At 41.7% G+C, this 27,540-nt stretch overlaps 1 protein-coding gene across 1 annotated transcript in view; it reads left to right on the forward strand.

The window, feature by feature from the left end:
* The first annotated feature begins 1,518 nt into the window (after positions 1–1,518).
* The window catches only part of LOC128303888 (cyclic nucleotide-gated cation channel subunit A), a 44,103-nt gene continuing 18,081 nt past the window's right edge, over positions 1,519–27,540 (forward strand). Inside the window, exons 1-2 of the mRNA XM_053040971.1 lie at positions 1,519–1,616; positions 1,818–2,214. Of these exons, the coding sequence (XP_052896931.1) occupies positions 1,519–1,616; positions 1,818–2,214 (495 nt within the window). The remainder of the gene's footprint in view (positions 1,617–1,817; positions 2,215–27,540) is intronic.

Consider the following 27,540-nt stretch of genomic DNA (forward strand, 5'->3'; position numbering starts at 1 on the left):
ATCGAGTTAACAGTTGATCTATTAAGCCTTTTACCTTTTTGTGTATTTTTATTGTAAATGTGGTTCAATCAACCGTGTTTTTTATTTTAAATACATGTTCCCTACCACGCAATTGTGCTCAGAAATCCGTATCTGAAGAATTGCTTTAATTGAAACACATCTACTCCTGTAGCAAACTTTGTTATGGATTACAGATTTCAAAATTCTTAGTAAACCACATTTAATCCACCGCCTCATCCTACTCCCACTAAAAGCAATTGCTTAATGTGTCGAGTGCTATAATTCTTCGCCATTTCCTCCCGGCATCGCGATCGAAAAGTGTTTTCAGATGATTCAACACGTTAAACATGACAAGGATCCTAATCATACCGACGTTTAATAACGATCGTGTGAGCAATACTCGCCAAAACTCGTAAAACCGTAACTAATAGCAAAAAAAGAACTTCATAAAGTGGTCCAAAGTAACGCAGCTTCAAAACGGACACGTTCCGGGCGCGTGAAACTCGTTATCGCAGGTGCTTCGTTCGGCAATTATCGAACCATCACCTCGCACGCTCCGCACACGACCGACACTCAGTAAACGTCCTTACAACGGTAAAAATACACAACAACGTTCCAGAAAAAAAATGCGACGCCGGAACGAACAAGTTGGAATGGTGAAGATTTATTTACAACTTCCCTTCACCACCATCCGGGATTGGGGAAGGAAAGATGTTTTCCTCTCTCTCTCTCTCTTACTATAATATTTTTTACCAATGAGGGGAACGTAAGGTCGGGCTCATCATCACACGCACCACGATTTATGTATATCTAATCCGATTTCCATGGAATATTGGCGCATTTCGTGGGTTATTTTTCTATCCAATATTCGTAGCTTGGAAAGGGATTTCGATTTTTATTGCTTTCTTATTTTACAAACTTTACTCAAATTTTTCCGAATAGACTTTTTGTATAGCTTTTCTCTTTATTTTTTTCATCTTTTCCAGCTAAGGCAATCTTCACAAAGTCGTCAGTGGCAGTGTATGCAGACATTCCAACGATGACAACGACAGCAAATTGACACGGTTTGCTGAATTCGTACCGTTCACCTGCAACGGATTGTGTTGATAAATTGGGACCCGCATTTCGATTGACGACAGCATGAAACGCTCCCGAAACCTTGACCCGCCCAGTTACACTTATGTCACAAAATACGCATCTCTAGTAAATGCTGGTAGTGTTTAGTCATTTGCTGCACGTAAACCTGTGGAACCGTTCGGAAGCGAACGATACGGGTCCGGCTTCCGAAATAGTTGACGGTGACACCCATCATTAGATTGTAGCAGTAGCGATCTGTCTACCGTCGCAGACATAAGGTGTGTCGTGTAGCACACTGCTTCGTGTGACAAATTTGTGTTTCGCCACCCCTGGAACGCGGAGTTCTATCTTGAGTTGGGACCGTTTCGGAGGCACTGGTGCATGAGGCGATAGGCAACGTTCTCTTGCATACCGACCCGAAACCCGATGAAATGAGCCGCTATGTGGACCTACATGATGGCAGCGGCCCGAGGTGACCGGGCAATGTCATCGATATCGTCACGTCATCAGAGCAATCGGAATGAGTTTGACTCACCAAGGTAAGCCGGGCAAGATCAGCTGTCCATCGGTAACCTTCTCGGGCATCTCGATCGGCTTGCCGTGCGTGCATTCGCACTGATATCACGCAACTTGGCTCCTTTTATGTACAGCCCAGCAAAACCACTCAACCCGTTCGTGAACATTCTTCTATCGGTCTCTTTCTATTCTTTCTTTCCACCATGGGCTCGTCGCTGCCAAAGCATTTACCACTTCAATCGAGTGCAACGACCATTGTACAACACGACGCACCGGGCACCACAGCTCTCCAATGGACCCGTCAGCATTAGTACGACTCCGTTCGGGAGCAACACGATCTATCAGAGCTACATGCCGCAAACCGCCTCGCTCGACAGCTTCAACAGTGTGGCCACGAATCCCAGCTTCTCGACCACGGGTGGCACACCGCCGATCGGTGGCTCGGGTCGAGTTGCGCCACCGGCCACCGGAAGCGGAGCCACACCGACGACCGGTCGGCAAACGGCTGCACTACCCTTCACGACGCGCAACCGCCCGGAGGTAGCTACGGATTTGCCCGTCACACCGAAGAACAACCATCTAAGCCAAGCTGTGATAGAAAGCGAGAGGGGTGATGTTCAGGTAAGTTCCATTCTGGAATATATCCGTGAAAAGGTGCCCGAGTCGTATTTGTGACGCGTGTTTGTGTAAATTCGGCATCATTTTGACAGTGTACTCGTATTAACTCAACTTAACTGCCTCAAAACCCTCTTAAATGAACCAAACGATCAGTTGCATTGAAGGTGCTTCGTGTAATCGTGACATCGCCCTTATTGTATCTAGTGCTTCACTGTCGAAGTTATCAACCAAGAGCTTCAAGGAACAAACCCAATAGTGTTTCCTCTTTACAAGGTTTAATAGTTTGTTGTAATATCAATTTGTTATCGATATTGATGCGAATATTTGGATATTGTGGATTCTGAAAGTTGATTTTTGTTATCTTTTTGCTCTGAAAGCCAGGCCGTGGCCGTATTGACTTTTTCTACCACATAGCCGAATAGTCAATCCTTGCTACGGAGGATTGGTCCGGATGGGATTTTGGTCCGGGCCGTTCGTGTGAAGACCGACGCCGCCACCATCATGCCATCGGACCGCCACTTATTCTGAAAGTATTTTGAAATTGAAGTGTATATGTGAAAATCGTTCTGAAATAATATAAGAGTTTTTCGTAATCATTTCAAGGTCTATCACCTACCACAACATATTCTACCTTAACTTAAAATAATCCATAAATGACCCAATATTGTGCTTCAAAAACACCTAACTGTCCAACTTCCCAAAGAAAACGCTGTAAAAATATTGTAGAATAAGTGATATCAGATTGAATTTCTATTTATTTTCATTAATATATTTGATGTCGACGGCAATTGAAGTATTTTTCAAAAATAATAATAAAATCATAAATAATATTATTGAATTCATTCAACTTTATACTGAAACTTCATTCTGCAGTACGGAATGTGTTCAAATTATATTAAATTCTGCTTGTATTACAGTATTTGAAACCTAGATAAAGCATTCCTCAAAATACTCCGGCCTATGCTCAAAATTCAAGTAATCAATCTTAAGCAAGCCGTGTTCACACCACAAGCCTTTACATGCATCCATAATTGATCATCCGCAATCACACGCAATCAAACCTTGCCGGTTAAGCAGTAATCACTAATGGTCAATACATCACGACCGTACAGCATCGTTTAAATTTGCACATCATGCTAAACGCCGACTCCATTACCGTGTGATTAATTTCTCTCCGATTGAAGCTCGCCTTACCTTACCATATGCAACTGCGATAAAGACTGTCCAAGACACCGATTACCGCGACGTTCCGTGATGCCTTTGAACAGCGACGTTGCAGCTGGCATAACCACGGCCATAGTTTATGTTGCACAAGATGGCACGATGCGAATTTGTACTGGGTTGTGACAAGTAGTACGACTTTTATAAATTGTAGCTTCAGTTCTTGGAAATGTATATTCAAAATGTGAAGATACAAGAGGTGAATTTGATGTTTTTTTTCTTCGAGCGACACACGCTACATGCAGTGCATATTTATGCGCCGAACGGACATAGGGGCACGTGTCTTCACCACAATGAGGCTCCTAATGAAAAACATCAATTTGGTAAATACAACGCCGCGCATCGTGCCGGTTCGCAAAAGTCCACACGGGACCACCCGGTGGAAGGTCGCGATCGTTTCGGGGGTAGCTCCTGATTAGGTTTTGACTGTCGCGTAATTGGTGTGGCACGCTATGGGTACGACCGCAACGCATAAACGGGGACAGGGTTACGCGGATACGGGGACGTGTTTGGATTTGCAAATGCAAATCGTAACATCGCCCGTCCTGAGGCCGATTCACATTCGCTGGCGGCGGTTTGGTTGGTGTTAATTTGCAAATGTCATTTGTGACCGCTGCCTCACGAACTGGCCGGGAGGTGTTGCATACGAGGGAGGGGTTTGATGTAAACCGGATAGTTCAATGCACGCACTGCAATCAAGCAGCGAGCATGAATGCGTATTACTGTTGGAACACTAAACAACCCAAAAAAAAAACACTCAACAGTTTCGAAAACACTAATTTAAACTAATCGCCGATATCAATCGAATTGGCACCGAACACAAGTGGGGTTGATAAATAATCATTTGATTAATCTCTGCTTCACACTCGAGAAAATGGGTCGCTAGAAAATTTATTTGATCAATTGCGATTTATTTAAATGCGGGGTTTTTTTGCGGTTCGTATTAATTTCAGAAATGTATTTGTCCTGTATTATGAATAATATATAGCTGGTTTGTAAACTCGTAATTTGTTCCGATATCTGAAAGCTTCTCGAACAAAGTTCTATGTCGCTATTTGCTATTAGCAAAACACTCCATAATCAACCGCATCGGATGAGCTAGGAATTACAATGTCCTCGTTTATTATCCTCGTTCCCGTTAGTGAGCGAAAATTTCCATTCCGCGCCGTCACTGCGGAAAGAACTGTGTTTCGTTAATTAACAGCATAACGCTTGTTGACGACCTCCATTCGAAGGCCCGCGTTTCGGCGCACTGGTAGCGAACAAAATGCATAATGAATGACACACGTGATGCTACCGGTTTGTTGAACGCTGCACCGTGTTTACATCACTCTGTCATCATTTTATTAGAGTTCAAGCAAAAGATGTACGCGTGCAGCAAAGCAAAAAAAAAGAAACCAACACTTACTACACCCACATGATGGCATGCAATTTAATGGGCATAAATTACGACGACATAAAGCATAGTCAATTTCCATCTTTATCCATACCGGCTGTACTATGGTTTCCGGCTCCCATACGAGAGAACGGTACATTTTGCAATGCTTGTAATCATCATTTGTATTGGCTTATGATAATTTTCCACTCGAATTTTTCATTCCGACCGCTTTCTGCTGTATCTCGCCGATGCGCCCACACATGACGCCAACCACTTGCAGGTGTTGACATAAGCGGGAAAATAAATACGTGAAGGCATTAACTGACGGTTGACTTTTGATACACACCGCACCTAACCAAATCGATCGATTGATCATACGCAGGGTGGCGTAGAGCGGCCCCTGGAAGTGTCAGGGTGTGAACATAAATTTTCGTTATTAATGTTTCACTGATTTCCGATATTCCATTCCATCTCGCACCATCTTTGCGGCATGGAACTACATTGTGGTAACATACTGTTAAGGGTAATCATTCACCTTTTTGAACCGTTGCACCCACATGACTCCCTTGCGGACGCCACCGAGTGCAAATAACCAATCAGCAATGATGTCTCTTGTGTAAAGTTGAATGCATTCTTTTATGATTCGATTTTGAGTGTTCAAGGCTTCCCATTTATGTTATTATGGAACAGTTTATTTTATGAATTCCTTTTCATGACATTTGCTTTTGTTATAAACGATTTCATATCCACAATCAATACTCAGTTTTCCTCCTTGGAGCTACCATGTAAATAGGTGTTTGCTATTGAGAAACTCGTTCCGTGATATAGTTGTTCGAGTTTATTAATGAAATATGCCTGAATCGCGCATGCTCGCGGTGACATTGCCATTAAGAATGTTTCGTTTATTTTTTATTTCTACACTGTATCCGGTGGCCCAAAGAAATGAATGAAATAATCAGTTGATGAATGGGCTCCGTTCCTTCGATCGCGACATAAATCATCTCCGGTTTTTATTTACAATATTCTTGTGAAGAAATCTCTATTTTTTAAAATTACACAATTATTATTATTATTATTACTTTTTTTTCTACAATTATTATTGAATACTTTTTCTTCAATTTTAAGCTAACATTTTGATAATAGACTAGCTTGCCAAAAAAATAAACTTAACCATAATGTAAAACGATAGCAGAATCAACATAAATGCTACTGAATAATCGTTTTGTAGAACAATCAAACGGGACGTGGGGAAAAAACGAATTTTGTTTCTTTTTGCGCAATCAAATTCAAACGAATTTAAAAACGATTGCACTCCACTCGAAAATTTCCTGTTTGTTTCGCAGCTTCGTAAGCAAATGCATTTTTTAAACGTGCTTTCCAGAACGTTTATTTTAACGATTCGTCGGAGCAACTAGTTGGTATTTGCTTAGCAGTCAATCGGGTTTGCAGAACAAATTGTAGGTTTGCGTATCCAGAATATAAAAGTTTTGTTGTTTCCCCGAGTACATCGAATAGCAGATGGGAAAGCTATGAGTTATTTAACAATCATGAGGAAGCAACAACAAAAATAAAAACAATACATTGCATGTGCTAGAAGTATACTATATTATATTTGCATACCCAATTGTCTGCAACTCATGTTCTCTTCGTTTACATTCCAGAATGCTCGATTTGAGCTCGAAAAAAAGCTATTGTTTGTTCGTAGTTTGTTAAGTCAAAATAGATATATTTTCATTCTCAGATAGCACGTTTGGTAAACATAAACGGAAGTTTCATTTATTTGCTTTCGAATACTTTTACCTGTTTGTAAATTGAGAATATATCACAACAGGATGCTAGCAGATGAATTCAAACACCATATAAATAATTCGTGCTTCGATTCAAATGAAAGACTCTGGTCGTTGTTTCAATGTTTCAACATCAAGGTTTTGTGTATTCTTAGAAATCGGTTTGCTGCTCACAACAGGATTAGCCTCACACTCTTCCGAAGGCGGCAACCATTTATATGCGTTTGAAGCGAGCGTATTTTGAAACCCGGCCGGCGGAGAAATTGTGGATGGATTTTACCAGTAACAACAACAGCCCAATGCTGCAAATAACAATGCCCTTATGTTGCCAGCAATGTTCGTCATTATGCTTTGCTTTCATTATCGTCGTAATTTATGCGCGAGAAAGCATTTGCAGCACGGTGTGAACTATTCTTCGCCAGATTATTGATGCCGGATGAGCATTTTGTCGAAACCACTCGACGCTGCAGACTGTTTATACATTCGTCTACTCAACAGACGGACGAATAAATACGATCGATCCTTTGAGCATGATGGTTATTAGTAACGGTGTCGTGTGATGGGAAAATTGGCTAAAGTTTTCGTTCGAACAAACGAGAACATACTCTGTCTGGATGGTGGCTTGTCGATTGAATACCTTTCGCTCATCGTAAGTTGTTGTGTTACGCCACACGCATTATGAGTATGTTTGGATGCTGTTGATAGGTTCCGTAAAGGTGTGTACTGTTGTACATTTTCCAATGCGTAGTATCCTTTACTATAAATTGGTTTTTGAAAGTCCGGTTGATGGAATAGACTACCATGAACGGAAAGAGCAATTTCAATTAAGGCACCATTAAAAAGCTCATTCATCATTCTTGTTATGGGTTCATTCTGCTTAGATGCTGGGTTTGAATCTATGCTGGTGTTTAAACAATTCACCTTTAGTTAGAAATAATTTGTGAAACAGCATAACGATAACTCACAATGAATTTGTTTAATTATGCCATTATACATTGAACAGAATTACCTTGGACATTAAACAGAAACAAACAGTACTTGAGACTGATTGAAAGGCCCCATTTGTATGAGAAGTATCACATGTATTTATAATATTCTTTCATGACGATGAGAAACTAATTCAAGTACAAATCCTAATCGTTCGTTTATCTGTTTGTTGGGTGACTTTAAAGCACCATGTCTATCACACGCCTGAAGGAACATAAATTTCTGTATGACGTCAGTTATTTATTTTGTTTCGGATTTATTAATTTTTACCAGGTTTCAAGCTAAAAACGACCTGCATAATGCACCATTAAACAAACATATGCCATTTTATCTGATAACGTCTATACGTCTACAAAAAATGCATTTATATAGTTTGCATCCTCTACATATATGAGTTCCCGCAATCCAATCAACACACACTCATTTAATTCATCGCAAGCAAACAAGCTGCCAGCATGAGCGTCTGATACAAAGGAGGTATAATTTTGAGCCCATAATATTCACACACCTTGCCAGATAAGAACATAAGCCAAGCCTCATCCAGACTCATCTTGTTCTAATGCTGTGGATGAGACTTTGCAACGATAAATTGCGTTTCCTGTTCACCGTCAGACCGAATGTCAACCGAACAGTTGGAACCTGCAGGAAATTGTTGTCGTCACTCGTTAGCCTTCCTTCGGTGTAGCTTGAACTGCTGCATGGTGCGGTGGTGACTTCTTGCGTTAAGGAGCTTATGAGAGTGTGCCCATTCATGAGTTTAACCTGCTGGGAGGGATATTTATGGTGAACCGTAGCGCTAGCGGTATAGTAGTCTACTTCATTTCTATGGTACTCATTACAGCCCGTGAAGCTACGTGCTTTAGATGGATATATTTCAGTGCTAATGATGGCTCTTACCAATGATGTCTGTGTACTATTCTAATGAGTGAAGATTTTTGTAAATACATCCATTAAAATGCGTCTCAAATCTAAATATGATCCAAATTGTTTACTTTGCACGCGTTTGAATAAATCAAATGCTAGGTAAATGATACTAACATTGTTAATGAGATTGGCTCTCTTTGTTAATTAACGTAAGCTTTGGTTTAGTTTAGGACATGAACATGCATGGTTATCTGTCTACTCCTATCTACATTGTGTCTATACTGTATACTTCAAGTCTAACTCAAAGATACCAAATTACCTAATTAAAACTTTAATGATATACTATCCTTACAATTAGTGTTTAAAAATTAACTTATTAATAGAGATAGATGGACATCAATCATCTCTTTTGTGGTATCACTTTAAGCTAGAACATTTCAATATTATGTTTTGAAGTTTTGTATCATACAATTTTTGAAACGTGGAAAATGCATGGCTTATATCAAAACTGTCAAAATATGAGCAAAAGCGCACCCACACACACACACACACTCAATAGCATCAGCATTGAGGATGATAAATAGCAATGGATTGTTCCATTCACACTTCGCAACCATCACCTAACACCATTCATCAGACAATGAGTTATCATTTTTCGTGCTGCAAGTGCACTTGCCTCGAATGTTCACCGAAAATCCACCCGCTGGCATCATTCTTTCGCCGGGAGTGGAAATAGAGATAATTTTAACACACGTACACATTCACGCTCGCTGAAGTCGGCGATTGGCTCAGAACACTTTCAAGTCTGTAAAGTCGATAAGAAGCCACCGGATGTTGGTTCCGGCCTGGCGGAAGCCTGACTTCCACTCATTCACAGCTGCTTCCGAAACCCTCACAATCACTATCAGGAGGACTCAGGAACCGGCGATGCCTTTCCTCAGCGCTCTCGGCTCACCATTCCCATCCGATCCCAGTCCTGCAACGCATGAGCTGAACGACGAAATGAACGCGTCCGTTTGAAGGCGAATGTGTAGTTGATCCTTTCTGATGAAGATTAATGTTCCGTTGTTTGCGTTCGATTTTGCACACTCCTACACCGCAAGAGCCACATGCAGCGGTGAGGACAGTGAACTTTCGCCTCCCCCCGATTCCCCGATCGATGTTTTCTTTGCTGTTCTTTCAAAGTGTCCGGAAGACGTAGCGCAGTTACTGGTGCTTCCAAGCGGCGTAGGACATGGGAGGCGACACGTCCGAAACTCAACATCATCTTACGAGAACGGGACCGGCGGGCGTCCTTGGCCACGAAGTCGAAGAAATGTGGAGGGAGGTAGGGATAATTCTACAACAAACAGTGCCCATCAACAACTTGACGACTGCCGTCGATTGGGCCTCAATATTCACTCTCTTTCTCGAATCTGCCCCAACAGTCGAAAATCGACCGAATCAACTTATCGAATGAATGGTTATTTCCACTCGCTGGGCACCAGCCCCAACCAGGACCCACCGGTTCTACGAAAAAGGAAAACATCTCACCAGTCCAATCGATGCCGATACGTCCTCGAGCGTTATTTGTGTGTCCTTAAGCGGCTGCAGGCAAATACAAGCTCCAGACTCTAGCTTTACTTGAGAGGGGTTTTCCCGGAAAAGAAGCGCCCATTGCAAATCGAACCTCACATTCGATTGCCTTGTCCGCAAGCTTTCGGATTGATCGCCCCCCCATCTGCTCTGTTTGCCCTGGGTGTTTAGCTGTGTGTGTGTGCCTTTCCGATTGTGATCATTTGCGGTAAATAAACTCCAACTCGGAACGCCGCCGGTCGGTGGTGTGGCATTTTCGTGCCGGGGCATTGATTTTTCGGGCGCCAACGCGGCGCTCTTTTTGTTCGCGTTTGGGATTTGATGGAGGACGAGGCAGGAAAAAAAAGGCAGGACAAGGAGGGGTCGAGAGATGACTTTCCCACCCAGCACTGTCCGAATTGATTGACAACAGCTTGATGTGACTGCGGCTTTTGCTGGTGATGAATTCCTATTCGCTGAGCTGCTTGGGCGTTGCTGTTGAGCTGAATGACCAACCGTTGAGGTTTTGCATGGGTTGAATGAATCTGAAGTCTGCAGAATTTATTATAAACACTTTATTTGTTCAATACATGTAATTATTCAAACATTTTTTATTCAATATTTGCAATTAATAAAATTTTCTAAACGAAATGGAATTATTCGCAATCTTTTTAAATGCTAATATTTTTAAATTCTAAGCTTATCACTTCACCTCTCTTTTTTACACACCGCTAATTTCTACTAAAAGCGCCATTTATCCTGCTGTCCCGAATACCACTGCATTCCATAATGCTACTTTATCCTTTCCGCTGGCACTGATCTTTTGTTTGATATGCTCTCGACAGAGTGGGACACTACCGTGGGGAAGCATTGTTCCACCGCTGCACCGCTGCCGCCGCGTTATGTCCCACTTGGGAGCCAGAAATTTGAGACGAAAATTCCACCCCAAGAGGACAAACCACCATCCGCTAAGGGATGTAAGCCTTTCTGTACCCAAAAAAAAGAAATAATCATGCTGACCAAATCGTGCTGGACAAAAGTTTCGACTGCTGTCATTGTCTATTTGTCTGTCCATCGGTATATCTGTCGTTTCCCTGGCGATGAATTTGGGTTGCCTGAAACACACACACACACCCACACACACATTGTTTGCAATAAGTCGCATCCAAAAAAGCAACGATGAAGAATGGTCAAAAGCCGATCCAAACTCCGACAAGCATCGTGGAATACGGCGGGTGGCCGAGTGGAAAATAAGTGGTATGAATGGATGAAATATTTTGCAAAGAAAGCAAGCATAAAATATTATCCAACCTTTCTAACGATCGGGCCCGGGAATCGGGATGTGTGTACCGTGCTGAAACTCGCTGCGCTAGCTTGGAACAAACACCAAGTAGCCATTCCATGAGCCAGTAATCGTAAATCATTTCCAAATTTAACCAGCGCACCCCCCGGGTCATTCACTGTCCAATCGTGGTGGATCGGATCGTCTTAAAATGTTTTCGGTTTAAAAAGAGTTGTCTAGCGAGAAGACAGAGTACGGAAAAGCTTGGGCGAGTCAGAACCAGGCAAAAAAAGTGTCTAAAAGCTGCCATCCTCTTTCCTCCGGCCCACCAACCAACCATCCTTAGCTGACGAAGCACCGTGTGCGTTCTAAAAATTTTCATCGCAGCACAAGAAAAGAGTTTGCTCATGCTTTTCGGGGCGATCGTATTCACTGGTACACGCCCGTAAGATCAATTTCAAACTTCCCTCTGTTTACCGGCAGTAAAGATGTCAACCGGTCCCGTACTGCTTCCACCAGCACCGGATGCCAAACATGTTACGTTGCGGGAAGGATTTGTGCCGAGCGGTCACAAGTCCGTACAATGTTTTACGCTGACTCTTGGTGCAGGTCGTCTTTCGGGCAAACGCAGAAGTAAAACGCGCTCGAAAACCATCGCACCTAATGGCTGTGGTGAGGCCGTGGATCTACAATTGCTTGTCGGAGCTTGGCGGCCAACGGAACTATGCCAAACCGTGTCAGCCGTGCCAAAAACACGGCGAGCGGAGGTTGCGGTTTTTAAGCGAAGGGCCGGGAAAGTTATGATGGCTGCCAGTCGAGGTTGAGTTGCAAACGGTTATTACAGTTCCGTTAGTGCCATTACCTTCCGGGGTTTTGTTGGCAATCTTGTGCTCCTAATCTTTGAAATGTGTGCTATTCGAATGTTATAAATTAGCTGAAAACTACCCATTCATACATTTTAATTACCCACATAATTCTCAGCTCTTGGCATGTTTTACTGAACCGAGCCTCAGACTTAAGATCTAACTTCATCAAAATTGAAAATTAATATCGACATATTTAAATAGTATGGCTTCTCATTGTTAAAAACAAATCTAAACCATGTCCACAGTACTTGCAGTGCACTTCTGAAGATTCACCAAGTGTGGCTCGTTTTGTTAAATTCGTTCGTGTTTTAATTAATGAAACCAAACACGCGCTTGATGCGTCAAGAAATCATAAAACCATACCATAAACTTTTTTGCCGATTGTAGACGACTTTGCCGCTCCTCCTGTAACGTGCCGACTGCACAGACAGCATGGCCTAAGCGGCGGATACGAGAGCAAATGGATTTTTTATCACTTTTTCCCTTGTTTTGTAAAATCTGGCTTTTACGATTTCGCTCCAAGTGCAGCCTGTTTCCGTGACAACCGTATCCGGAATTTTAAAACTTCTCCATTCAATTAGAACTTTTTCCTTCACCCTCTGAAGTGCTCTCACGGAATCGTATGGAATAGAACAAATTGCGATCGAGGATTTTCAACCTGCCCTATACTTCCAGGTGCTTCCAGCTAGCTGCGGGAATCAAGGGTCACATTTATTCAAATGGTGTCACGGGAACGACTTTCCCCAGGTCTCGTTAGCCGCAGGAGACAGATCACCGCATATGGTGGTGGCATGGTCTAAACGGCATAGTTTCAGGCGTACGTATGCAAACCGATTTCAACATCTGGTTCACATTTATCTCATGCATTCGTTAGGTAGCAATGCATGGATTATTAAATTAAATTAAGGACGAAGAAGCAACGCGAAGAACGCTATTTAACTTTTCATGATCGACCTTAAACTATTACATATTCCTTCACTCGGCTTGGAAACCGCATTCTTATTGTGTGAATATCGCACTGAAGAATGTAGAATGAGAATAGTTTTTTCTGGAATACATATTTTTTATATATATTTTATAATAAATCAGTAGAATGGCTGGGTCGTGTATCTAACTTTTTATATCTATTTTTTAATAATTTAACATATCTTAACTACTTGTTACACAACAGCACAGAGACTCTTCCAATGTGCATTGTTTTGCTAAAATGTTATCAAGCGTTTGCATTTATCGTTGCTTTTAAATTCGGATAATAAATATTTTGCGTCTTACCATACAGAATGGAAGCAATTTTTCAATTTCAATCACTGTTTCCTTTGTCTTTTCATTGTGGCTCCTTTTGCCAGTACCTTTTTGCACCCAATTTCAGACTGCAAATAGAGCAACAGCAACAAAATAATGGTAACCACCACCATATCACATCGCTAAGCGTCACCCTACGTTCCCATCGTAGGAGCCCACCGTTGCGAACCATCCGTCAGAGATGGGTAATGGATTTATGTCGGATGAAACGCATGTGGGGCGTGCGTGCGGGGCGAAGCGGCGCATAAAGTTGCGTTCCGGCGAACCTTGCGTAAACCGTGCGACGAACAAGACGGAGTCAAACATGATGGCAAATGTTTTGTTATCCTTTTGCCGTTCACGTCACACTCCTACGCGCACTCAAGGATTCCGCCTAGAAACGGTTAACTGGCGTAAGAGGCGTGAAGCCAGGGCTGCCCACTACCAAGGGGTTTTGTCATTTCTGGTCCGTTTCCCTTCGGTGAAGTTGTTGTTTTTACATCCTTCGGACGCTGATGTAAGACCAGATCCAAACACACACACACCCAGGCACACAATCGCTGATACGTATCATACACAAACTCAATCCCAGACCTCGCTCACGTACGAATGCCAGTGTCAAGGCAACGGCTTTATTTGCATACACTGCTACCCTAGCATCACGTGAGAAAGACGCACATTATTTCCATAATAATCGATGAGCACATTTTTCAGCTTCACGCGTAATAGGATTTTTCCGGGCGAAAGCTTCTCGTTCGGTGGGGAGGCCATTTTTTGTTGTTGTAGCGCAGCCTTCACGCTCGTTTTTCAAGTCGTTGCTTCTCTTGTGCTTTACGATATCTTCGCAGCTGAAGCGAAATGGCGTAAGCCGGTCGTCTAGCATCTTTCACATTCTCTAGTGTGAGTAAATAAGACTTTAAGAGAGCGCCATACAAGTGGATATTCAAAGCTGCGAATTAATCAACGAGTTTTATTCGAAATTTGCTAAACTAGACCTTTAAGGAAAGTTATTTTCATCGTTTTGATATTTGATATCATAACATATTCTTTTTTATTCATTAATTCATTTGTTAATTTATTTTTTTATTTATTTATTTTTTTTTATTTTGCAGTATTAACAAATCAAAACAAATGGTAGTTTAATATTCTTATTCAGTTGTTTAATTTAAACAAACAGGTACTTAGACAAGTTTCCTTTGAATTTTAACTCAAACTATACAATAAAGTATGAAATAACAACTCAGAACATATTAAAAAACAAATATTTAGAGGTAAGGAACATTTTAATATTGGTTTCAAACCCATAAACTATTTTATGGGAATATTAAGTAAAATATTAAGTAATACAAAACGTTTGACAAACATCGTTAACTGCTATCCATAATCGTAGTACTCAAGGATAACATTTAAACTTTTACACAAAGCTTTTACTGGTTCGAAAATATTATAACGTGTGTTGGTCCTATTAACAAACAGAAAGGCCCCACTCACTTGTGGATAAAAATGCTAATTGCATCAAGAATTCCTGGAATTCGCGGTTACAGCACCACACTTCAAGTAACCCGAAGTCCCTCGTCAAACCTCAATATTTATATATAATTATTAAAAGACGATTAAATATGTGTCGGAATATTTTCCTAACATCTTCTTGTCAAGCATGTTAACATGATAAATATCTAAACCAAAACTTAATATGGTACTTAATATGAACGGGATTTCTCGAACAGATATATCATTACATTAAATTGTCAATCCCCTTCTACATTGTGTCAATATTACTGTTCGACTTTGTACATTACATTCAAGGTTAGGTATAAAATTTTATAGTTCATTGAAATCAAAATTTATCGATGCAAATTTACACACAATCATCCAACGAGAACCTTGTGAAGCCCTGCGCTCATTATGCCGTTTGAGACAATTTTTGCTACCTTCTACGGAAATATGCTCCCTAACCAGATTGTCAACATAAATTCCACCTAAACATCCATAAAGCAACATCTGTAACCATCGGTTGTAAATGCGGTAAAGCATGATTTCAATCGATCCGAAGTAGCAGCCACGCAGTACATTGCGAACGCTACCTGTCGCCGTGTCGTGCGAGCTGCATTCAAAGCGTAGTAATTTTGCCGTTCATTTTTACGGCCCTCCTGTGCCGCTGACCGTCAACGCACGGCCCCCAATGCAGTCGTGCAGTTTTACGATTGCCAATTGCCGATGCCGGAGTGCTGCTGCAGCAAGCATAAGTGCGTTCGAGCAAAAGAAGCAAACCGGCAGCGGCTTGGCCTCCCCAGGAAGCTCACCCCATCAGCACCATCGCTGGTATCGCCCTGGTGGCCCTCTCCGGAGGTCAAGTTTGCTGGTTGGTTGGATGTCCAACCGATGGACGAATAAATGTTTCCTTCGACTTTACATGACACGACAACACGATCGGCGCTATCGCTCGGTTGATGAATTTATAGACGATTGCCACCACGCTGCAACCACAGTATCGCCACCGTCAGGGACGTCGAACCGGGACAGTTCGAAGGTCGCTCCGGCCTGGCCGAAAGGTAAACATTGACCAACCGGAGGCAACACCCACGCCTCAAGGCGTGCCAGAAACGTGAACAAAATAGCGTCGCGCTCGGGGCACTCAGCAAATGCTTCCCGTCATGTCGCTCACAGGGCGAAAGCAAGCACCCTTCGGAAGGACACAAGGAAAAAGGCTGGCGATGAAAAAAAGAGATGCGCCCGGCAAAAAGTGAAAACAGCAGCACTACGAAACGGGAATCGTGTCTAGAATGCTGTAATTGAACTGCTGTTCGCGGCACAGGCTTCCCCTTTTTTCCGTTCCATTGTTGTCGTTTGCCCAAAAACCCCGGCGAAGAATGGAAAACAAAACAAACCGCCCCATCCGAACGGCAGATAATTAACTTCCGGTCCCATCTTTTGGGCAACCAATTTTTCCCCGACCCGTCCGTGCGTCAGCGAGGCGAGGTTTGTGTTTCAGTGCTTAACCAACAAACGCTAAAAGAACAAAATAAAGCTCATCAAGTCAAACGCCCCAAGTCGGGCGCGTTGCTACGGCGACACGTCCCACGAGAGTCGCCTGTGACCATCCCGGGGGGGGGGGTGAACAGCGTGAAGCGGTGAATCATCCGGAGGTGGGGTTGATGGTTGAACTTAGCCCACTTAAAAGCTGCCGAACCCGGGTATGTACGAAAGCGAGACAACGATGGCGACTACCGGCTAATATTGGTTGGCCTCGTTCTAATGCCATCGTTGAAGTCATTCGCTTTTAATTACTCCCTCGGTTGGTAGCCCTGTTTGTTCGTTTGTCCACCCGGAGTGAACAGATGGGTGTGTACTTTGGAGCATCCTCTTTGTTTCCTGTCGACTTTACGTTTTGCATGTGTGCGGTCAGTTGCGTTGGTTGCGTGCCATTAAACGCTCTGATGATGATTATGAATCGTAACTAACGTTTGACGCGTTAATTTTATAGTATTTCATACAATTTGGAAAGAATGGTTCAATAAAATGAATTTTTCAAATAATTTCTATGAAGACCGTACGTGCAAGTATTGCATTTGCAAAACCCCCATCAACGCGACATGACAAATTAACACTTGCTTTGACACAACCCCTCATTTTGCCATTCGGTTGTCACAGCTAGTGTCAAAACAACCGATTGCGATAAAATGGCCTGGACAGCGCCATTAATTGGATTCCATAAAATAATTATCCACCAATTTGCCCAGGCAAAACATAGCTTTACCCGCGGTTGCAATCGCAAAAGTGCACACGCACTTGCAAGTCAGCCCGTACCGGTTAACCCAGACCGAAATGTGGCGGCAGGTAGAACACCTAAACCACCCCCTTGCCACCCTCAGCTCGTTCGACCGCGCTGATGGGATATAAAATTTTATTACATCTTATTTTCCTACCATCATGGGCGCCAATTATTATTGGACGTCAAGCGTCGTCCGTCGTCTTGATTGCCTGTGCCCCCTGTGTCCCCTGGTCTCATCTTTATTCGCTACGATCGATTCAAGCACCACAAATACACCTCAAACACGAATACTTTAGTCTATTGTGTTGGTGACTTTCTACACCGTTCTATCACTGACTAATATTTAAGCAACAGAATAACGATTCTCAAGCGCTACCCTTCCTACGCATAAAAGAATTTCCAGCGATAGGAAAGAACCCGCCAACGGCTTCACGAAAGTCACGCGCTCCCTTTGACATTCAATTGTTTGCGCCACATTTTGCCTCGGAAAGGGATACCGCAATTAACTTCCCGTGAGGAGCGCAAGAGGAACGAATTTCCGATCGTCTTCCTTCATTTCCCTATCATTGCAGCTCGATTGGTTTTTAGCATCTCTTTTCTTATGGGTTTGTTGGTCGTCGACAATATTTCGACCGCTTAGTCATTTGGAGAGTGATTAAGAGCTGTGAGGTTTGGAGGAAGGAAACGCATAATAGTTTCTTCTATTCGGTAAAGACTGGCCCTCCTACTAACACAGAGCCAAAACACCTGTTCGAACGCGCGAATAACAACGCACCTAACGATCGGGTCCATCCTGTCCGCTGCACCATCTTGGTACACCCACACCCGGTCAGCCCCACAAGGTCCGCACAACCGGCAGGAAGGTCGAATGTCCGTGTCTCGTTTATTCGACAAGGAGGTGAAGGTGTTTAGCCGCTACTAACACACCCGGACAACACCGGAAAGTTGGAAGACGCCACCTCAAAGGTTTGCGGCCGACAAAAAACGGCTACAACAACTAACGCAACAACGCGACTAAAACTCGCGCCACAACCAATTGACGGGATGGCTGGGAGAGGAGAGGCTAACAGCGAGGAAGATTATTTGCTTAAACACTGCCGAACAGACAGTGCCGATTCGATTGCGTTTGGTGACGACCATTGCGTTCCGTCGCCTGCGGGCAATGCAATTCATTAGTTTCACTTTCGGCGTGCACTTGAATGGATCACCTGAGCAGTGATGAGCAGTGCGGTGGACAAATAGCGAAACAAGTCGCGAGGATAATTACAGTTTCGGAACCGTACAGTTAGTTTGATTGCACAGGGAATGCTTGCGAGGCGTATCCTGACACGTGGGAAATAAGTTTAAAATGGTTTCGAGCAGTGTGGCGTTAAAAGAAGATGTTATTGTTACATCATTTTAAACACTGAGATGTGTTTAACTTAAATGTGGATGAAATTTGCAAGGAGTGAAAATTGTAGTTTAGTGAAATTTGCAGTGAATAATGTTTGTTATATCGATTTATAAGTGATGTATGTGAATATTATTCTGTCCAAAATTGAGCTATTCGCTATATTTGCTCCATAGTGTTCGTGTTGCCAGTGACGAGTAATTTATCATGAGCTTAAAACTTCTCTCAAACAAGTGATTTATGTGGCACCATGTTTGATGTGCACTCGAAACCTTTCAAAGTTATGCTGGGGTACATTTCGTGGTGGTTATATTCAATTATTCGTTTTTTGTTTTTTAAATTTCATCGGAATACATTGTCTGTTTAAAAGTGTGAGAATGTGAAAAGTGGTTTTACCACAATGACAGCAAAAAAAAAGCACACACAATACAATCAACTTCATATCACACACTAAGTAAACGCTAGCCAGAATTGGTTTCGTGTTCGGCAATGTGACACTGTTGGCCGCATAAAGCCAGGAATGAAGCATGAAGAGATGTCTAAATGATAGTGATTTACGGGCTAACGCTTTTTCACGTTGTACTACATTGCAACCACCGCAAAAATGGAAATTGAAACATTGTGCCACCGGTCGACTTGCGTCCGTTTAAGCCAGAGTGCTTTGGAGTTTTAAAAGGAAAAAAAAATCGAACAAGTGAGAGGGAAAAGGCGGGTGTTGGAAATCATTTTGTAGACACCGAACGATCGTTCTGCTGTGCCGAGATAAATGAAAACGATTGTACTGAAAGTTTCCAATGCAATGGGCTTCATGTTTTGCTGTATTTGCTGCCCCGAACGAAACATTGCTTCATTATTAATTGTTTCAACATCAGCTCACTAAAGTGTGGCTAAACGTCGAGGCGCAGGTATTTTACTGTACCATTTATTTCGCATGGAGATGGAGATCCGCTCCATTGGACCGGTGGACAGTGCCGTAAGAACTAGGACAAGATTTTTTCCCAGAAACAATTAAAATTTATGATCTTCCGTGACAGTTTTTTTCCTCGTGACAGAAATGAAAACTTATCTCTAGTTCCTCCAGTTCTGTCGCACTTCCTTGCCTGCTTGAGCATGAAAGCATGTCACAAAAAAGTTGCTCAGTTGCTCAGATCTTTCATTTGCGGAAGCCTTAGTGGAGAATGGCACAGTGCGAGGAAGCCGGATGATTTGTTGCTAATGAATTCTATCACAGGCCAATCCGTAGCATGGTTTGGCTTGGTTCAAGGATTTTGAGTACGGAAATCCTCGTCGTCTAACTTCAAGTGGAACCTCTCAGGCGTCAACCCACAGTGCAGTAAGTGCACTGTGCGGTGCAAACAAAGTAAAATTGTTGGTGCATTTTGGCTACGATAAGCGTTCCGGTAAATTAAGCAAAATCGGAACAAGAATTAAGTTTGCTCCATTTGCACAGCACATAACGATGCTGGGGTTTAATGCATACCCCTTTTATAAGTTTGAAGAATCAAAATCCGAACGTCTAGAGGGCTGAGCCAAAGATTGGCTGCGCAAAACTGGCTCAGAACACGACAAAGTAATAAAATGTTACATTTTTCATGAGTCGTCCACACCGAAATCATAACAATTTAAAGCTTGTTCAATGAGATCCAAATCTTAATCGATTTAAAATCAAATTATGTACACTCGTTCATAACGACCGACGTACTTCTGGCGCTGAGATAAAGAGGGATACGTGCGTACAGTGTGCTTCTTCGCTAATGCACTCGAGATGTTCAAACTGTAGATCAATATTTGCGCCAAACAGATTGGGCAAACGTTACCTGGCTAGACAAAGTGCCGGAAGTTTGTTACTTTGGTTTGTTAATTGTCTTGAAGAGTCTTGTAGTTAGTGTGTGTATTTATACGAGTGTTAACATTAACTTAATGAATGCAGAAGTCAGTCTGTAGTTCATAAATAAAGTGTATAATATATTGTTTTAATAATGGATTTCTTCATAGAGAATAATGAGCGATATTTCAATAAGATTATTGATGCTAAATTTTGGGAAAATCACTGTAAATACCCCAACCAATTCATGTTACTCGCATGTCCAGGCTTCTCAAGTCAAACACTTCTTCAGGCTTCCTCATACTAACGAACGGATACGATGAATCAATGCTAAGTACGTTATTATCAGGTTATATTCTTTCCCCCTCCTGTTGATACACGCAATTAGCTTCAAAATCAATCACCACCAAGAAAATACTTATCACGACATTTCGACCAAATATTTGCCACCCAAGACCTGTTTACGTTTCGTTCGGCCTTTTGTCAAGCTGGTTGTGTAAGCATCGCCGCCACACGCGCCATTCTTTGGAAAAGCGTTCATCAAGACCGCCATGATTTATGGCAATTCGATCGCCCCAGTACTCCACGGGAGCCCCGGCACGCGGCCGGGTGGAAATGGTGTATAAATTTGAACAATTCACCAAGATTAGGCAAGTAATTAATCAACTTGAGAGCGTTGTTCAAACTGTTTGGGTTTTGGCGAGAGCTTTCGTCCGTACAAACAGCATCCGGTACACCTTCACACATTGAGCAAGCGGGCCTTCTACGTGGTCTTGACATGGGGTGCAAATCGTAAAGAAATCCATCTTTTCGGTCGACAAATAGCTGCACAAGATGGATTGGTTAGTTTTCCTGCGAATATGATTGTGTCAACAGATTCGGGCACGGTATGTATTGCCGCCGGCCATATGTTGGAGTATCGTGCGGGGGGAGCCATTTTGTGGGAGTTCTTTCGATTGCTGATCTGCCATTTGCTGGATATTGCTGGAGTCGTATAAGTTTGGTCCGGAATATGGTTGCAAGATAATCTTCCAGATTGATAGAATCGTTATCCGGAGAAGAAAAAAAACATCACGAGCAAGATTTCTGGGAAACATGTGCGTATAGAATGTGTGTTTTTTTTCGAATAGCCCATAATAATATATTGTGAACCGTCATTCATGGAGCCTCGTTCCTAGTACTTCTTTCCGAGGCTGTTTACCTATGACCCATATTTTTCATATCGAAAATGTAGTTCAATTTATCATAATAATATATTTAAAATTGATTTCTTTCATGATTTTCCAAAAACTGTCCTGATATTTTAGAGATCCTACTTGGTGTTCGTTTGAACATCCACTTTCACTGTTTCCTTTTAGACATTTAGGCAAACTTGCAACAAGAACAATACAATTTCATTTAGGTTCATTTATATATCTATCCTTTTACATTTAAATACAAATCATGAACACTTAATGTGTGTCCGGTTGTTAACACAGCTCTCGGCTTTGATGTGATGTTGTTGAAATTCTTCGGATTTCTTGACCTTATCAATAAAACACAACCACACACCAGAAACATTTGAATGCAAAGCTGTACTGTTAGTGCTTCACAATTTTTAAATTGAAGTAAGGTTCTTCCACAGTAAGATAACAAAATGGCTTACCCCACTGCACTAGATTGCGGGTCTTGACTAGATCGCAACGTCTTGACCTTGCTGCGAATAGGAAGCAAAAAAAAGCTCTCGTCCAGCATATTGTTAGTTGCTTTAAACTTATCGCAACGGTAACGAAACTCATCACCCAACCGTGGGGCAACATTTTCATGTCTAATCACATTGCGAATGCTATTCATGTTTGTTGGCACTGGTCCACCGTTGGATGGTTTGTACTCCATCCTCCGGTTGCTGCCCAACACCAACCGAACGAGCTTGCAATGACAAACAGGTATAAAATGGTGAAGTGAAACGGTCCGGTGCACTGGGAGAGAGAGAATGAGAGAGGCGGAAGCTATTGCGGGCAAGACCCGCAAACAAGACGACGAACCGTAACATAATGCAACGCAACATAAATTGACAATCTTACCTTGTCGACAACGACGTGATCATGTCATTACGCTAGCGAGGTAGCAACTGGCTTGGACAGCCAGTCCGGGGTCCTGCCGTGGTAGGAAGTCGATTGTGCTGCCAACGGTTTTTGTAGTCGCTTGTTTGTCCACTCACGGTTGCAGAATCTGGTGGCAGCATCGTGTTTTACCGTGCTTGTTGTTTGCTAATGTTGCTCGGAAGTGGAAGCCAAAGAGTGTCCATTTTATGCGACATCAGTCTTGGCACAAAACATTATTTTTTTAAATTACATGTTAAGAATATTGGGTTATTAGTGGAGCACAATAAGATTTTAAGGCGACATTTGAAATTAACATTACATTTACAATTTTTCTATGTAAATGATAACACTTCTGCTCCAATTATTTCATATACTTGTACGCTATTAAATACGGAAAAGATAGCAATGATTATATTAAAACATGTTTCTATTGTGATGGTTCTCCCAGATCACAATGGCCATCTACAAAAAAGTAAACATTTACTTTTAACCAAACTCCTTCAGCACAGGTAGACTACCGTCAGCAAGAACTCCTCGTCGCTTATCACTGGCCACTCGATAAAATATGATTGAAAATGAAAAATGCAATAAAATAAAACTTTACGACCATTTGATTTCACACAAAACGTCAATGATGGCGTTTCAATGGGTCTCCGTTCCTGATCATGGCACCACGTTGTCCGTCACTCTTTCTTTCATTTTTACATTCATCCCTCACTGCTCGGAACCAATGGTTGAAGATGGTCGTTGCGCGGTTACGGTGACATTGAACGAGTGTGGCAACGGTTCCGATTTGCGTTATGTCCAGGGAGATGATTTTTACGAACCGCGGATTAAGGCCTTCCCAGTATTGCAAAAACCAAAGCGCAATGGTGAATGGTGTATGCGTGTGCTTGCAGGGTGATGGCTGGTGCAAATAATATAATACGCTTTTTAACAGCAATCCTACCTACGCTACGCAGATGAATCGCGGGGATGAGAAAAAAAGAACGGGTAAAATGATAAATAAACAGCAACAAAATGGAACGCCTCGCGATGAACATTTTCATAGTAATGTGTTTTGATTCTTGCTGCTAGCCCCCGGTATCGGTTGCCGGGGACTTTTACGAGACTACCACAACAAAGAGACACAATACACCATTAGCAATTTGTGTCAATTTTAATGTTTATTGGTTTATTTTTCCATCCCATTCTTATACGTCCGATTTGGCGTGTAGCCGTGCCGTAGTGTTATCATTCGCCTGCTTATGTTTCGGTATCGATAGCATTGTCATTGATCCATTGAAATCAAATTGATCGTTTGTGTGGTTTTAATTGGCTAAAGTTGGAACGTCCACTAACCTCTTCGATGGACGTTAAATTGTGTTGAAAATGTTTAAAATTGGAAGAACGATTTATATTGCCAATTTCTGCATCTCTTCGGTGCGATGTAATTCAACATGTGAGTGAATGTTTTTTGCCTGAATGAATCGCTAGTGTCAATGTGAAATGTTCAGTAAATGTTAAAAAATTTGTACTTGAATACAGCACACATTGTAAAGTATCTTTGCTCGAACTGCTCTCTCTCCTCTTGGCGTAACGATTTCTGCTTTTTACATATGCTACTGTTTATTAATTTCGTTCACCAAATACAACCAAAACACCCATTGTGAATAGGGATAGTTAAAAGAGGTTTCAAAATTCCTTAAAGGAAATTGTACAATTTTATGTATTGTACATGGACAAGAATATTCTTTACAGCAAGTTCTTGTCCGAAAGCAGACTATTTACTCCAGTATTCTGTATTATTCTAGTGTATTGAAATTATTGTTGCAGTTCTTGCACTATGGACTTCCACTTTGACAGAGAATGAAATTGTGATTACACCAGCGGGATATATGTCAGATGTTTCTAATCCTAGTCACTTTATCATTTTATCCTAATCACAATCCTAGGCACCTTTTGTGGAAAATATAACTCTATCATTTGTCTCACGGCATTTAAGATCGCCACGGACCTTCATGTTAACATCAGCTTTTTTAAAGCTATTAAATAAATATTTGCAGCACTGATAGCTGTTAATGTTACTATCATTGACAAGAATCCAACAAACTATCATCCAGTGTTGTTACCATGCACTTATCAAAGCATTTTTCCTCATATTGCGCCCTATAGCTTGCTACTTCATAATCGTAATGGTTCATTCAAGCGACTCCATGAAGTGGTCCTTCCGATGGAGGGAACCATTTTCTACTCCGTTTGACGTCAACTCGATTTATCGCCTGCCTATGGCCCCAGAGTCGACGAAAATCCAACCTTAACCTAAAGCTTGTCCAAGCTGCCCAAGGAGCAAGTTTCCCGTTACAGGAGAAACGCAAGAAAATGGGAAGAGATACAAGAGTCTTAGTCGTGGAATTCAAAGTGATTTGCCATGCAAATGGATGGAGGCATAATCACTAGGCAGAAATTAAGCGTGGAGAAGACATTGGTACTATCGTTTTCGTTTTTTGTTACAAGAAGTTTGTTGTTAGCATTCGGCATCGTTTGTGAAGCAAAGTGATGGGAATATTTCAAGATAATTACCTGATTCGATGGCGTCTTGACGAAGGATTCTAGGAATGAAAATCATCGTTGATGGAGCCTACAGCAGGCGATTTAGACCGCGAGCGAATCTTTCCTGCGGTGGATTTATTCGTTTTCTTTGAAGTTTCAGCAAGCATTGTAAGATTGAAGAAGTCATTGCCTTCAACTAAATTACAAGAGGAATGGCATTTCAATTTTAAACTAGCATGGTTATCTCGATTATAAAAATTGTTTGCTTTTGACTTCTTTATTGATAATAAACTACAGCCAACTGAATACGTATGATATGAATATATGTACTACAGCAACTTGCCGGACATGCAAGTGTAACTCACAAAGAAGAAGAACACACAGTCGTCGAGTGCCTTAATTAGTTTTTCCATTAACAATAACTCAAACCATCCCATTGCCGGATTAGTTAGTGCAAACGCAAAACGACCACATCAGCACCACCGCCAGCAGTACAAATAGCAGTGTGTCCAAACAGTGTGCCAAAAGTATCACGCAAGCTGATCCTCACTAATATATTTACAAAATGGTTCAACGGATTGACATATCTACCATCTCCGGAGGCGACAAAATTCTGGTATGAAAAGTTACATTATATTAACAGTGTCATGTATTATATATTCTTCAAAATGTGTTTAACCTACAGCATAAATATTTTATCTATTCATTTCTTATACGTTCTAACGATCAACAATATTTGTGTTTGCTTATGTACCTGTTTAGTCGAATTTTTTCCTGGTGACACAAGAGCAGCATTCAGCTTAGTGTTTGTCAGATTGCAAGTTTGACTTCAAAAGATGACATAATCTCCCTTAATTCCTTCCAGAAGAGAACAGGAACTGACTGTTGTCCATTAAGTAAAGTAACAGAGCATTATTAACTCCACTAAATAACGCTACACATATTTATAATTACGTACACAAATTTATGTTCAAACGAATGGGTACACACGACAATCTGATCGCTTATCAACAAATATTATGTTTGAAAGATTTATAATTGGTAGCAATTGATGCACAAAATAAAGGCACAAAGAGCTTGGGATCTTCCGAGAACCAAAAGAGGAAAGAAAATCAAACAAATGACAATACTCTCTATCCTTAAACGACGTTTCCTTTGTGCCTCCACATGCTCTTCACAAATCCCAAAGACAACCCTAATTGTGAAGCAAAACTAACTTGTTGTACCGTGGGCCCTAGCCGTACCCAACCACACATTCTAACGAGCGCGCAACATAGTTTTGGGAACGGATCGTTGGAAGTGATCAAAGTTCATTGCCATCCTTACATTTGCTCTCGACCCGTGCTAGGGTGTGTTTGTAGTGCGCTATCATCTTCTAACGCCCACCTTAACGTGGCCTTTAAGGCGAAAATCCCGACGAAAGTTCGACCGTCCCCGATCGGAACTGAGTGTGTATTCGCTTAATTAAAAGTTTGCCGCACTACAAAAAACGCAAGCCAGCCTAATTGATTAAATATACTCTTGAATGGGAAGTTACTTACACCTAATGCGCTACCGCTAAAGTGGGCGCAGCGTGAAATTAAGTAATTATTGCTCGTAATAGGATTTTTTTTTCTGCACGAGTTGTGTGCATTAAGAAATTAGGATAATTTTTTATGTAATTAAAAGGGGTTGAAAACGTGGAAGACGATTTATATAGATGAATCGGAATATTAAAAACGTTTTTGATGTTATGAATCCGTACGGTGTTCGGAAGGTTGCCACCTTGTAGTGTTGAATAATCCCCATTCTGTCAAGCGTCTGTCCACCGATCAATCATCCCAACATGCTTCCATTCATGTAGAATAATTGCAACGAAAACACTGAGTTTGGCATTCGTAGTACAGCACAAATTAACAGCACAGCTTTAATGAGCCAAAAAGTTGTTGGTTTATCGATTTGCTCGCTTTGGGCGCTGTTTTCTCGCGTTGCTACAGTTGATGCTTCCCCATACACACTTGTACTTGTCTTACACGGTGGGTGGAATCGTAATCAAACTTAATTGAGCGTACCTAATCAGGTGGGTGCAATTAGGAATTACTTTATCACGGGGCGCTTTTGTTGATGGTTGACATTCGCTCCGCGCCGCCATTGTTGATGGGTGTGTAATGAGAAGCGGTAAATAATTATCTTTCTTTATCACGATTTTACTTAACTAATCGATCAGAACGGTCACGGTTTACTACATATTCGCATTCCTGCACCAAATGCCTTTAATGGAGATATTAAAATAATTAAGGTGATTAACAATATTTAAACGGTTCAACATTGTTCGTCGCATGGAATCTTGCTATGAATAAAAGCTAGATTGATATTATTTGATATATTATTTCCAATAGAGATGAAAGGTAACCACGACCTATGCCATGCATATGCCAATCCAAATATAAACCCTCAATGGCATACCTCATATGTTTCAAATTCCTTACATTCCATGTACATTTCGTCTGAGATCTTCATCCATATC

The sequence above is a fragment of the Anopheles moucheti genome, chromosome 3 (assembly GCF_943734755.1).
Source record: "Anopheles moucheti chromosome 3, idAnoMoucSN_F20_07, whole genome shotgun sequence".
Classification (NCBI taxonomy): Eukaryota; Metazoa; Arthropoda; class Insecta; order Diptera; family Culicidae; genus Anopheles; species Anopheles moucheti.